The sequence below is a fragment of the Hermetia illucens genome, chromosome 3, assembly GCF_905115235.1.
Source record: "Hermetia illucens chromosome 3, iHerIll2.2.curated.20191125, whole genome shotgun sequence".
In the NCBI taxonomy this organism is placed as follows: Eukaryota; Metazoa; Arthropoda; class Insecta; order Diptera; family Stratiomyidae; genus Hermetia; species Hermetia illucens.
In genome coordinates, this window is record NC_051851.1 from 150,134,077 (window position 1) to 150,146,726 (window position 12,650).

General features: G+C 41.8%; 1 protein-coding gene across 1 annotated transcript; it reads left to right on the top strand.

Moving 5' to 3' along the window:
* Window positions 1–628: 628 nt before the first annotated feature.
* On the top strand, window positions 629–11,139 carry LOC119652178 (histone H2A deubiquitinase MYSM1-like). The gene is made up of 10 exons (XM_038056122.1): window positions 629–815; window positions 874–972; window positions 1,187–1,301; window positions 1,361–2,026; window positions 2,084–2,785; window positions 2,837–2,998; window positions 3,055–3,250; window positions 3,303–3,501; window positions 10,758–10,944; window positions 10,999–11,139. The coding sequence occupies exons 1-10, from the start codon at window positions 742–744 to the stop codon at window positions 11,071–11,073; spliced, it is 2,475 nt and encodes an 824-aa protein (XP_037912050.1). The 5' UTR covers window positions 629–741; the 3' UTR covers window positions 11,074–11,139.
* The last annotated feature ends 1,511 nt before the right edge of the window (window positions 11,140–12,650 follow it).

The window sequence follows — 12,650 nt, forward strand, 5'->3', positions numbered from 1 at the left end:
GCTCTTCCGTTTTGCTTCCCTGATCGCGTTGCTATACGCAGTCAGTACATTTTTGTACCTTTGCCAGTTAATATTTATAAGTTCTCTGTTAAAATTTTGTGAAGATCTAAACAGCACTTTTATAATTAAAACGATTTTTGTGTGTCCCCGCACAACGGCCTCTCTTAGCCGAAAAACGTTGAACGTTGCGTTGTAAATTTTTCCGAAACTAAACACTTGATTCGCTTGGAATTTTAACCACATATTCTACACATATGTGCCTACCGCTCGTACTACAATCAAATAAAATTTAAAATTTTACAACCCCTACGCCTAAAAAAATCCTCTAAAGTAACCTGGTGGAAACCCGTTTAAAAGCATAGGTTATCCCCTTTAATAAGAATTGCTGTACCTTTTTCCCAAAAAACAGTGAGTGATTTTTCGTCCAGAGCAAAGGTAACCCATCAAACCCGGCCTGGAAGTTTATATTTGCATTCATTCAGTTTGGCTTCATCACTTCCGAATAATGTTACTTCCTTTCGAATTTTTTGACAATACTGAGGACTCGTTACTCCCGCCCAGAGATGGCGCGCATATAGCAAATACACTGCAGGGAATAATGACTGCGCCAGCTGTTTGACAGCGAACGCCAAAAATTTTACGCCAAGTTTGTAAACATCCCAATGTTGGGGATCTCTAAACATTTGTTAAACAACATCCCATATTGCTAGTACAGCCACCAGAAACCAATAAAAATGCACAATGGATGAGGAAGAAGAAATCGACATCGTTGGGGGAAGCTACGATAATTTTATGTCGAAAAATGACCAGGACATGTAAGTATTCTGAACTCTTGATTTACTGAGTATTCCATGTTTATCCTTGGGTTTGCAGTTCAAAAATTAGCTCGGGGCAGTTGCTATCTTGCGACTATACAGTACATCCCAATTGGCTGAACGAGAACGCCGAGGGAGGGAGTTATTGGACAGATAGGTAAGCAGCTTCCAAATTAAGAATTGGTCCACTTCTCTTCTAGCAAAACAAGTTGTGCTAATTTATTTATAAAATGGTTATATCCTTTCGGCTTTGTTTTCACCTGAAATCGATTTTGCATTTTATTCGCATACCCCACTTTGCTTATATGTATAATTACGCTTCTATGTATGTAAATGGAAGAAGAACTCGTATGTATCATATCCTTTTTTAGCGTTCCCAAAAGTGAAAATCTTGAAAACAACGTCCAAATACTACACTCCGAAGAGGTAGTAATAGAGGAGCCCGAACCAGTACCGAACATAGCCGAGGTCGAATGGACAGGCGAGGTAGTTCCAACTCCGCTTTACTATGCTCCGTACAACGCTGTAAACGTATTCATTTTTAGATCGGATCCCACGAGGACCTTGTCTTCGAAGACGATATCCCAGCTTCTATAGAAGAAGTGGTTACGAATCAAGAAGAGGAAGAAAACACGATCCTTGAAGCTAGTCCAACTACATCAGAAACCGACAATTTCGATTTAGAAACCGCCGCTTACGAAACACATCCTCCCCCGGAAAATATCAAGTTCATAGGCCCAACTCATTCCCGGAGTCTGTTAAAAGTTAAGATGGAATCACCTGTTGAATCGAAAGCGTCTTCATCCAGAAGTTTGCTCAAAACTAACGTGAAAGGGGACGGTGTTCGCCCACTCACAAAATTCAGACAAACTTTGTCAGTAAATTCTAATTTATTGAAAATGGTGCAAAAATCACAAGCCGCACGAAAAATCACCTTCAGGGAACCGTCCCCGATTGCGAAAAAAGTTAAACCTCCGAAAAAGGCCCCACCTAAATTCAAAGAAACTGTGAAAATGTCCTCGCGTGACATGCAGAATGGGAAGGTTGCACCATTATCTAAAAAATACAAGCTATTCGCAATGGGAGCTGGAAAGAGTAAACACAAACCGAAGAAGCAAAAAAGGAACCGTTTGTCCGGTGATGAAAACATCACTATCAGCCACGAAATGGAAAGTCCAAAGCCAATCGTTTCAATGTCGCCTGGTGTAGTGGTGAATGTTTGTCCATTCGCTCAATTCAAGCAAGTATTTACTCCCCTATCATTTCAGGTCAAATTGGATAAATGCGAGTCAGATAGCGATGTTGAAGTTGATATCGAGTCGGACACTCCAACGGAAACCAAAGAAACAGTCAGCAGCCCTGAAAACTCAATAACATCTCCCAAAATTGAACCCCAAGTTGAAATTCCGGTGGCCAAGTCTTTCGAACATCAAACAAGCGAAGATGAAGAACTTCCAAAGATACCGTTGGCACAGCGTTTTCCTAGTTTGAGCGCAGCTCTGATCGCTGAACTTCAAAGCCACGACATTCCCACTGAAGAGCTCCGAATAAATCCAAACCAAGTCTCCGAACTGGAGAAATTCATTCATTCTGACTTTTTCGAGAATCGCACAACCAAAACCCCTGAGCAGTATTTGCGAATAAGAAATCATATTCTAAGCATGTGGCAAATATCGAAGCCCAACTACATCAGCAAAACAGCAGTGCGAGTCGGGCTGAAGCATGGGGGCGATGTGAATTGCATAAGCCGCATTCATAGGTTACTCGAACAAATCGGTGCTATCAATTTTGGACTCGATGGGAAGTGTTTTGATTATGTTCGGCCGTTGGAGACGTTTATTTCAATGTTCATACAAGTACCTAGGAACAGGACAAACTCGAATAGTTTTCCAGCCATTCAACAATTTAAGGAGCGACGACAAAGAATTCGGACCAATACGTTTAGTACAGTGGCAGAAGGAGATGGTGATGTAAGTAGTAATTTCAACTCGCAAGCAATCAGATTTAATGCAAGATTGTAGGATGCTGATGTGAACTACACAATTGTTCACATGGATGGAATAATGCGACCCAATCCACCTCCACAAAAAGATAGTAATACCACAAAGCAACGAACAAACACAAGACATATCAGAAGTGAATTGGACCTCATCAAGTGCCTTACTTTCTCCGAAGATAATTCTGTAATATTTCAAATAACATCAACTTTGTCACTGATTAATCAAAATTGTCAATTCAGCCGCCCTTCACGATTTCCATCACACTCTCGACTCTGCTATGCTTACGACTACACGCTCTGTCCTCACAGCACGAAGTAATGGGTTTCTTAGGTGGATATCAAAGCCATTCAGCGGGGAAAAAGCGAATACATTTAACAAGATACAAACCCTGTCGGACCTCAGCTCAGAGTGGAACCACATGTGAAATGTGCCCAGGTAAGGTAATGCGAATCTTTTAAATTGATGCGCTCTAATGTTTTTGTTTCAGTTTCTCAGGTAGAACAATCGGCCAGCCTCAATTCGGAAGGCTATGAACTTCTCGGATGGTTCCACTCACATCCACTGTTCCCCGCGAATCCTTCACGTACCGATATTCGAACGCAAAAAGAGATGCAGCTGCAATTTTCATTTGATAATGATCGACCGTTTGTAGGATTAATTCTAAGCTGTTTGAATATGACACTCAAGTAAGTAAGATCATTATGTTTTGTAGATGAAAGAAATATCGATCCTTGTTTTTCCCCTTGGTTTTTGGGCTGCAGGTTAAGAATTACTTCCACACTGTTTTGTCGCTTACGCAAAAGGCTTGTGGAAGGGAAAGAAAATGGGGATATCAAATTTAAATGAGAGGTCTACTGGCAAAGCATTTTACAAGTTATCACCAAAGGAACTTTCTTTTATTGTTTGTTCATTATAAGTCACCAAATTGCCCAAAATTGAAGCCAATTGTAGTCAACGATCTTCTTTCATTACTAGTTAAAGAGCTTCCCTCTTCCTTGACGATAGACGCAATGCCGTCTACCGTCGATGATCTCAATTTGGTAGTATCCAAAGCGAGTTGCGCAACTGGTCCAACACTACATTATCCTTTACATAACCATTAGACGGCATCTGTTGCCTTTGGTGACCACGCTGCGCATGAAGAGCAACTGAGCAATTGACAGACGCTGTGATAAATGTACTTAGGGCATTCGTTTATATTCTGTTTGTAAAGGATGCTAGTTACAAAGCACCACATTATCGGGGTTGTGAAACAGTTTCATGCAGGACTACCATTGGGGGAGAGTACCGACCATATCGATAAAGATCGTTTCAGTCTTATCAAGATCGATTTTCTGAATCTACTTTGTTCAGATCGGGCTATCAACCGCGTTCCATCAGGCGGCCATTTAAATTTTGGACAAGTTGCAGGAGATAAGTTTTGTTGTGAGAGACTGGAAGCATATCAGCCCCCCTTCTGTGTACGAGGGCTTCTTCGACAGATTATCAGAAGTCCTAATCATTTTGTTCCCCCTCAGTTCCTTTCATCCTCTGTAACGATTTTAATCTCTCAATGCTCCCCTGCCCTTTTTCTCCCGGCCTTCCTTCCCTCCCTAATAACTCCACCTGCCTTTCCCTTCCTTTATCACTTTCACGAACACCTGCGCCGCCCTCCAATTTAAACTTTCTAGAAGCCGCCGTGCATTGCCTTTCCCAATCCCCTTATGCCCCTCTTACGTTGCCCCCGGCGCCCATCATCCTAGTCTTGAGTTTGATGCTCAGATATGTCGACTCCACTCCCCTGTCGCACGCAACTCTCCCAAGTTGAACTTTCGAAAAGCGAACTTCGAAGGTCTGAACAAACCTGGCGGCAATCAACTGGGTTTTCCTTCTCTCTCCAATAGCGTGTAACCAAACACTCAGCACATTTATACCACTTTATCTGATCTTCTTCCCTTTTACGTCCCCGCTTAAGTGCTTGCGCTCTTACCCTGTCTGGTTCACCACTGAAGTCCACAAAAAACTTCGTCAAAAACACACTGCGAGGAAGAAGTTCCTGTCCTCCAGAACCTATGCTGACTTCGTTTTTTCAAAACTCTACGTTCCTCGGTCAACTATATAATACGTAAGTCCAGAAAGGAATATCTGGCCAGAAACTTCAAACTTTTCTGGTCCCACATTCGCAATTCCCGCAGTCCCTCCCAGCTATCCCTTTCGTCCATTAAATTTTCTGACTGAGCTAACTCGCCCAACTATCTTATGATTTACTCTGCCGCTATTTTTCATTAGTTTCTATTCCTTCTCCACTAGTTGATGTAGCCTGCCCCGCGTTGCCTACCGTTCCCCCTAACACGTCTCCTTGTCGAATACCAACTTGATACCAACGTCAGCCGTGGCTACGATCTTTAAAACTGGTGGCTACGATCTTTAAAACTGGTCAGTCCATCTCCTTTCTCTTATCCCTTATTTTGAAGAAAAGCCTAGAAAAGAATCATTTTCCTGGCCTGTGGAAAGAAGCTCTCATCATCCCCAGTCACATCCTACTCTTGGTGAGAACTACCGTCCCATTTTGCTCCTTTCCTCCTGTTCCAAAATCTTGGAAAGATATGTCGCTAAATGTCTAAATTCCCGACAGGAAGTGCATTGACTTTGCTAAAGCCTTCGATACTGTAAATCACAAGATACTCCTGTCCAAACTCTCCCCTTTAAGCGTTCGCATACCACTTGTTTTATGACTTGCCTTTTACCTTCCCAACCGATGCTGCCGCGTCTCTTTTGATGACTGCAAATCCCGGGAAGAAGTTCCCTTCCTCTGGCGTCCCACAAGGATCTATTCTGGGTCCTTTGTTATTTTTGTTTTTTAGCAATGAACTCCCCCCTCCATACATGTCCTTGTTTGCTCCATGCCGACGACCTTAATCTGTTTTCCACTGTATCGTCACCTATGGACTGTGTTTGCCCTCCAATCAAACCTAGAAACTCTAGTTCAATGGTGCTCCGCTAATGGTTTAGCGCTAAACGTCAGGAAGTGCCACTCTATGTGCTATTCACTTAAATCCTCACCCACTTCCTTCTCCTACTCTCGTAACGTACGTAACATACCAGAACTCCAACAATCGATCAGCAAAATCGTCAGGCTTTATACTTTATACTCAGAGAGATTTCTAGCTGTAGAGTGGGAGAGCTGCCTTCTTTCACGAATGCTACGGGTTGGCTCTGAAGATCCGAGCCGGTTGGACTCTGCCTCCCTGCTCTCATAACAACAGTCACTGTCTTAGGAGTTTGTGGCATAAAAACGGCGCACCAAAGCGCTAATTGGGCTCCTCGGAGCGGTCACTGATACCTACCTATCTACCCTATACTTCGCCCCTCCTCTGATTTTGAATTCCATCCAATCCTCCTTAGCTCTCTTCAATTCCCTCGAGAGGAGTAGCGTCAAGTACTGCTCCGTGATCTGGTCACCTTCCCGTAACTATGATTGTCTTGTCCTTGAAAAGGTGCAGGTGCATTTGGTCTTTAAGAAAAACTGCCCCTGTGTGAACTATCGCTCCCACTTCTATTTTCTGAATCTCCCCTTCCTACAAAAGCGTAGAACTTATCTGAATTTATGCGCATTTTTTAAACTTTTCTCGGGTCTGACTGCTCCGCCTCTAACGACATCACTTACCGTCCTGCTTCTTGCAGTACACGCAACGCAACGTCTATTTTCATTCCCCGATTCCTAGACTTTGTCGAAGTTATAACCTACAACAGCTTGATCCTTTAAATGTTCCTTCTTTAAGTAGTTTTAAGCATAAGTTAATGTTTTTGCTTCCTCCCTCTCCTCCTGAGGACAATAAGTAACTGGAGTTTATCCCGTTTATTGTTTGTTAATTGGAAAAAAAATCTGCATAGAGCAGTGTGTAGAACTCAGGGTGTTAGATACCTAGCGTGAAAGCGTCCAAGACGAGAACAAACGTAAAAAACATATCACAGGTAGACAAAGTAATCCGTCATGTTATTTACATAGCGTGCTGGTCCCAAGCCCAGATAACGGAAGAGTATTTGTGGCAGAAAAAATAAAATGCTGAAATCAAGGAACAGATAAATAAAGTATGGTTGGAATTACTCCACTATGCTAAATCCTACCTGATCTTTCTTGATGGTTGGTTCCGATCAAGAAAACGTATTCAATATTGTTACAAAAATATCACGTTGAATAAATAGCATCGGCGAAATGGTGGTTTTACGTGATTACCTGCCGCGTGGACTTAATCCCACGATCTTCTTAAGGAAATGATTGATTTTGGTACCATAATCAGAGCCCCGATGAGACAAACAACAACTGAATCAGTCTATACTATAGTGCGTGGCCCATCATTCATACTGGTGTATGCAACACTTACCTAACAAAAGAGTACGGCACCCGAGCTGAGACGCATCCCATGTCTCCTTGCCTACTTGGACGTAATCACAACACAATGAAACTTCCACTATGAGCAGCAGCGTGAACCTGAGACCCGGGAAACGTAGCTCTATCTACATGCGCTCGCGAGATGTCTGCATAAGAGACAATTGCAGCATCTCTTCAAAGAGATCGGCCTTCTTAGATTATAGAACACCCATCCAAGACGGATCTTCGCAACTTGCAGGAGCTTATTCGTTGTCTCTGCTCGAATGCCTTCTATGTGCCACCATGCATTTTTGGGAGGCTGACAATAGATACCTCCTCTAAATCTTACAACTTAAATTGCTCTTCTACGGTATTGATTTCTACATCTCGCCCGACTGTTGAACTTCAGTGTTTTGGTTCTTCCGGACTTGCTGCCATTCAACTTGAAGGGAAATGTGACCATTCTCAATATGTCTGCGTATAGCAGCCCATGTTAAAAATGATAATCGTCTGGGGATGGATCCTCATTTTTTCATATTTTTAGTCCAATCGTGACGTTCTTTGCGATTGAACATCGGCTTCTTGTTGGCGCTAGCATTCTGGGCATTATTTTCCCATCTACCAAAGTTTAAGCTCCTTCACTCAAAGTGCGTGACAAGCTTTTTTTTCATTTTTTGAGTACCTGCTGGTCCCCTGAGGGTCCTTCCCTTTCTCATACCCTTTTGTTTCTGCCCACATCTGTGTCGTGTTGATTACATTATCGCTGAAGGAGTAGTTTTTGGGCTTTCCTTGAAATTCTTGGATTCTTTGATAAATTCAACAATTTCAGGGTCAAGCAAAATGAAGAATGATTTCTCTAGGTCACATTTTTATTCAAAAATCCTTTTCTGTGCCAGAATGACCCCCATTTCTGCTTTTTCAGGAGTCGGGGGAGACGGTTTCATCCCAATTGGTTCCCTCCCCCCTCATTCATATAAGAAAATTATTTCTACTTCAACCGATTATCCGATTTCTCTTCCAGCTTAGCGACCTCAAGCCCATATATAGGTTCTCGGCCAAACTAGTGATTACAGGATTCTACATACAATCCCCAATTTCAAATAATAAATAATTTTTTGATGTTTCATGTGTTTTGGCTCCTTTTCGAATCCAATTTATACACCCTTTTTCAGCTTCTTCTCCATTTCAAACTACAAATTTCACGCCTTTTCTTAAATTTTGAATAATATTAGGGATATCGTGTTTAAAGTTTCTCAAATGTTAATTCGATTTTCTCGGTTCTTATTCTACTTTTCTAACCCTTTTCACCCGAAACTTGTAACTACGAATTTCCTTCCTTCCTCCAGATAACACAATGACAAAGATATCTGTGTTTAGATTCTTTCTTTCTATCTTTTTGATCTCTTACGCATATACAACTTTTCAATTCTTTGTATCCGGAATTACTGATTATAAATTAAGATCGGAGGGACAGGTGCTTGGAGCTTCCTAAATGATACGAAATAACCTTTTTTTCCGCAAACCGAGTAACAACAAAATTCTCCTTCGTTCCCCGATCCCCGGTTGTTAAATTTTTTCTAATTGTTCTTCTTTGATTTTTTCGGGCTAGAATTTATATACGTACTCCTATTCAACTGCCGTACAGATATAGGATAGTGACTACAAAATTCGTCCCTTTTGAGTGATCTCTGGAAGGTAAGGTAGATGTCGTTGTTTAAAGTTGTTTAAACAACATCAAAAGAGCATAAACTTGTAGCAGACCCAAGAAGTGCTGCACAGTTATCACCCTTCATATAATAAACGACTTCAATCCTATTGGTTGAGGTCGCATAATGGAAGCACTGTCCAACGATCTAGCTACTTATAATCGCAGGGAATTATTTCTCTGAAAGAGCGCTATAGCTCGGGAAAAAAATCAGACCCGGGATGAAAATTAGACGACTCTACAATGAAAATTATGCGGTCCTTCATATTACTCCTTTGTTTATTCCGAACTCGAGGAATTCCCCCGAAGCCCCCCACCCCCCTTCGTCAGGTGTGGCTATATCACTGCTGCACCATAACCGATGAAGTGTCGCGAAGGTCACTTCTAACATTATATAGTTTTGCAAGTCTAATTGAGAGTTTTCCGACCAAAATTCAGAATATTGCAAACTAATGCAACTATTGCAAACTAATGTCCGAATTAACTTGAGATTTTTCCTAACCAATTTCAGAATTATCCATTTCAAATTCAGAAAATACATGAACCAGGAATTCTCCTGATACATGTAAATTCAGAGGGCTATCCCGGTTCGCATGGTAAGGTTTCGGAACCGAAGTCACTTCAGATGAGCCTCCGTGTAGGCTCTATAAAATGTATACAACCACCATATGCCTGTATAGTTCTCAATGTAGAACTTGTCACCTTTTTATGAATAGGACATATTACATTTTGGAACTATTCTTCCGGTATAAATTCTTCGGTCCATAATCTGCTCATAAAACTTGGTCGTTAGCCCTGTACTCACTTCTTTCACCGTCAAACTGCTATCTATTTTAGTCTCTTCAACACTCCTTAGGGTCGTTTCACACGTATACGGTTCCATTCGGTTCGTTTTTGAATGAAACCCCACGATTCCAATTCGGTGAACTGCTCATCTTATCCAAATAAAACCCGACAAGTTTTAACAATTTATCATTAAAATCTACTCGCTGTGAAGTCAAAACCGAAACTGAACCATGTGTACCTGTATAAAATCCTTGATTGCTTTTTGTTTCCTGCACACGAATTCGAACCGTATTGAAATCCGATAAAGTCTAATCGTGTCATGGGAGCATTCGGTGCTATACGGTTTCAATTAAGTACGGAATAGACACTGAATTGAAACCGAAACACAGTTTCATAGTTTTCGGCAGCGACCGAAACAGAACCTAAAATGAACGGGACCGAATGGTACCATAAAACGAAACTTATAGTAGAAAAATTGAATTCTAGAAGTACCTTTCTTAGTTCTTTGCTAAAAACCACACTAGTGGACAATATTTTTTTTTGAGAATTGTGAGGTCCTAAGTCCGCATTAACTTAATACCGGTCCGGTCCAGTCTGGTGGTCCGGTCCGGCATTAAGTTGACGCGGACTTAGGACCCCACAATTCTCAAAAAAAATATTTTCAGCTCTGGCCAAGCTCTGGTCAATAAGGCGGATTTGCGCTCAATATAATTCGTAGGCATGCCGTGTTCTGCGAATTATATAAAGGAATATTTACCATCTGCGAGCCGCTTCGGTCACGCTGCTCCCAGGGCAAAGGTGCGGCAGCGTCTGACGATTTGCCTCTGCTCTAGTAAGAAACCGTAAAGCCGTCATCGCCTGACATTTTAGTGGACAATATTTCCACAAAATTTATTTGGAGAAGAAATTCGAAAATACGATTTTCCACAAATTATTTCGCAACTTTGAACCAGGAATTCCGCTATCGATCAAACTAACTTTGATTAACATCTCCATTTTAATATTCATTTACTACAAATATTCATTGCTTTTGTTATTCGGCTGTATATCTACATTTTCATAATGCTTTGACATGTGGAACTGTTCGCATTCTATTTTAGATGTATCTATATGATGCCCACAAATTCAATGGAAAACAAATTCGATGGAGACAACAATCTGCCTTATGAAATAGATGTAAACATAATAAAAGACTGTGCTAGCTTTAGAGTTGATGTAAATGATGTAATGTCTCTGCTGCGAAGTAACGAAATGAAGGAGTATGAAATGGGCGAGTTATGTGATAAAGTAAGTTCCCAATATTAATCCAAACAGATAATGCAATAAAATTTTTTCTTGCAGTTTAAAATGTCCAGTGAATCAATTCTTCAACAATTAGGATATAATAGTGAATCATTCTTTGATGATTTATTTTAGCGTATGCCACATATTGTATGTGTATTTTATTATTTATTTAATAATAAAGTAATTGAAACATTTTTTACCTGCGATTTTCTCCTGTGTTTAAGATTATAAAAATCTAAGTAAAAGTACTGGTGCTCCGAGCTCGAATTACAACACCATCTACAATCCCCTCTGACAATCAGGTGAGAGTGGATCCTGAAGCTATCCACAACAGCCCTCCGAGACACCTATAAGAAGGAAATGGATGCCGCAATGACCGCAGTCAACAGAGGTCCTGGAGATGAAGCATCAACAAATGATATTCACAACCACCTGAAGAACGTGATTATTGATCGGGCACAAAGATACTTGGGTCCAACCGCAACCGTAAGCTAGCAACGGAACATGCCGAGTAATGTTGCATTCTCAAAGAACGCGGGCACGCGCAGAGACTTATCACGAACTCCGTCGAGTGGAGAAGCGACTTCACAGACGGAAAAAGGAACCCTGGGAAAACGAACAAATCTGTGAACTAGAAAAGTACAGGGAGCAACCGCACCAGGCGCGTAAGTTTTACCAACAAGTCAGCAGGATGAAGCCTTACACACCTTGATGCTCACCCTGCCGAGATAAAGAAGGAAATCTGATTTCCGACAGAATGGGCATATTGGAGCGAGGCGTTGAGTGCTTTTATGAGCTACTGAACAACCAGAACATCGGCGAGTTGGAGGTCCCGCCAATTGAAGATGACGGACAAATACTGCCACCACCAAGTATAGGAGAAACAGTCCGTGCAATTCATCGGCTTAAAAATCATAAGTCGTCAGGAGCCGATGGAATTACAGCCGAATTGGTTAAATATGGAGGCGACCAGTTACACCAAGTGGTTCATCAATTTGTGCTCAAGGTATGGGAGAGCGAATCAATGCCTGACGATTGGCACCGAGGCATTATCTGTCTCATACATAAAAAGGGAGATATCACACAGTGCAGCAATTAAAGAGGTATCACGTTGTTGAGTACCATCTATAAGATATTCTCCTCTATCTTGCTAGGCCGGATAGCCCCATACGCCCAGAACATCATTTGCCCCCTACCAAAGAGGCATCATCATCATCAACGGCGCAATAACCGGTATCCGGTCTAGGCCTGCCTTAATAAAGAACTCCAGACATCCCGGTTTTGTGCCGAGGTCCACCAATTCGATATCCCTAAAAGCTGTCTGGCGTCCTGGCCTACGCCATCGCTCCATCTTAGGCAGGGTCTGCCTCGTCTTCTGTTTCTACCATAGATATTGCCCTTATAGACTTTCCGGGTGGGATCATCCTCATCCATACGGATTAAATGACCCGCCCACCGTGACCTATTGAGCCGGATTTTATCCACAACCGAACGGTCATGGTATAGCTCATAGATTTCGTTGTTATGCAAGCTACGGAATCGTCCATCCTCATGTAGGGGGCCAAAAATTCTTGGGAGGATTCTTCTCTCGAACGCGACCAAGAGTTCGCAATTTTTCTTGCTAAGAACCCAAGTTTCCGAGGAATACATGAGGACTGGCAAGATCATTGTCTTGTACAGTAAGAGCTTTGACCCTATGGTGAGACGTT

Bases quoted from the DNA above. Each gene is read 5' to 3' on its own strand.
- LOC119652178 (XM_038056122.1), top strand. From the start codon at position 742: ATGGATGAGGAAGAAGAAATCGACATCGTTGGGGGAAGCTACGATAAT. The intron at 816-873 runs GTAAGTATTCTG...TTGGGTTTGCAG, and splicing joins TCGAAAAATGACCAGGACAT to TTCAAAAATTAGCTCGGGGC. The intron at 2,999-3,054 runs GTAATATTTCAA...TTGTCAATTCAG, and splicing joins CTTTCTCCGAAGATAATTCT to CCGCCCTTCACGATTTCCAT.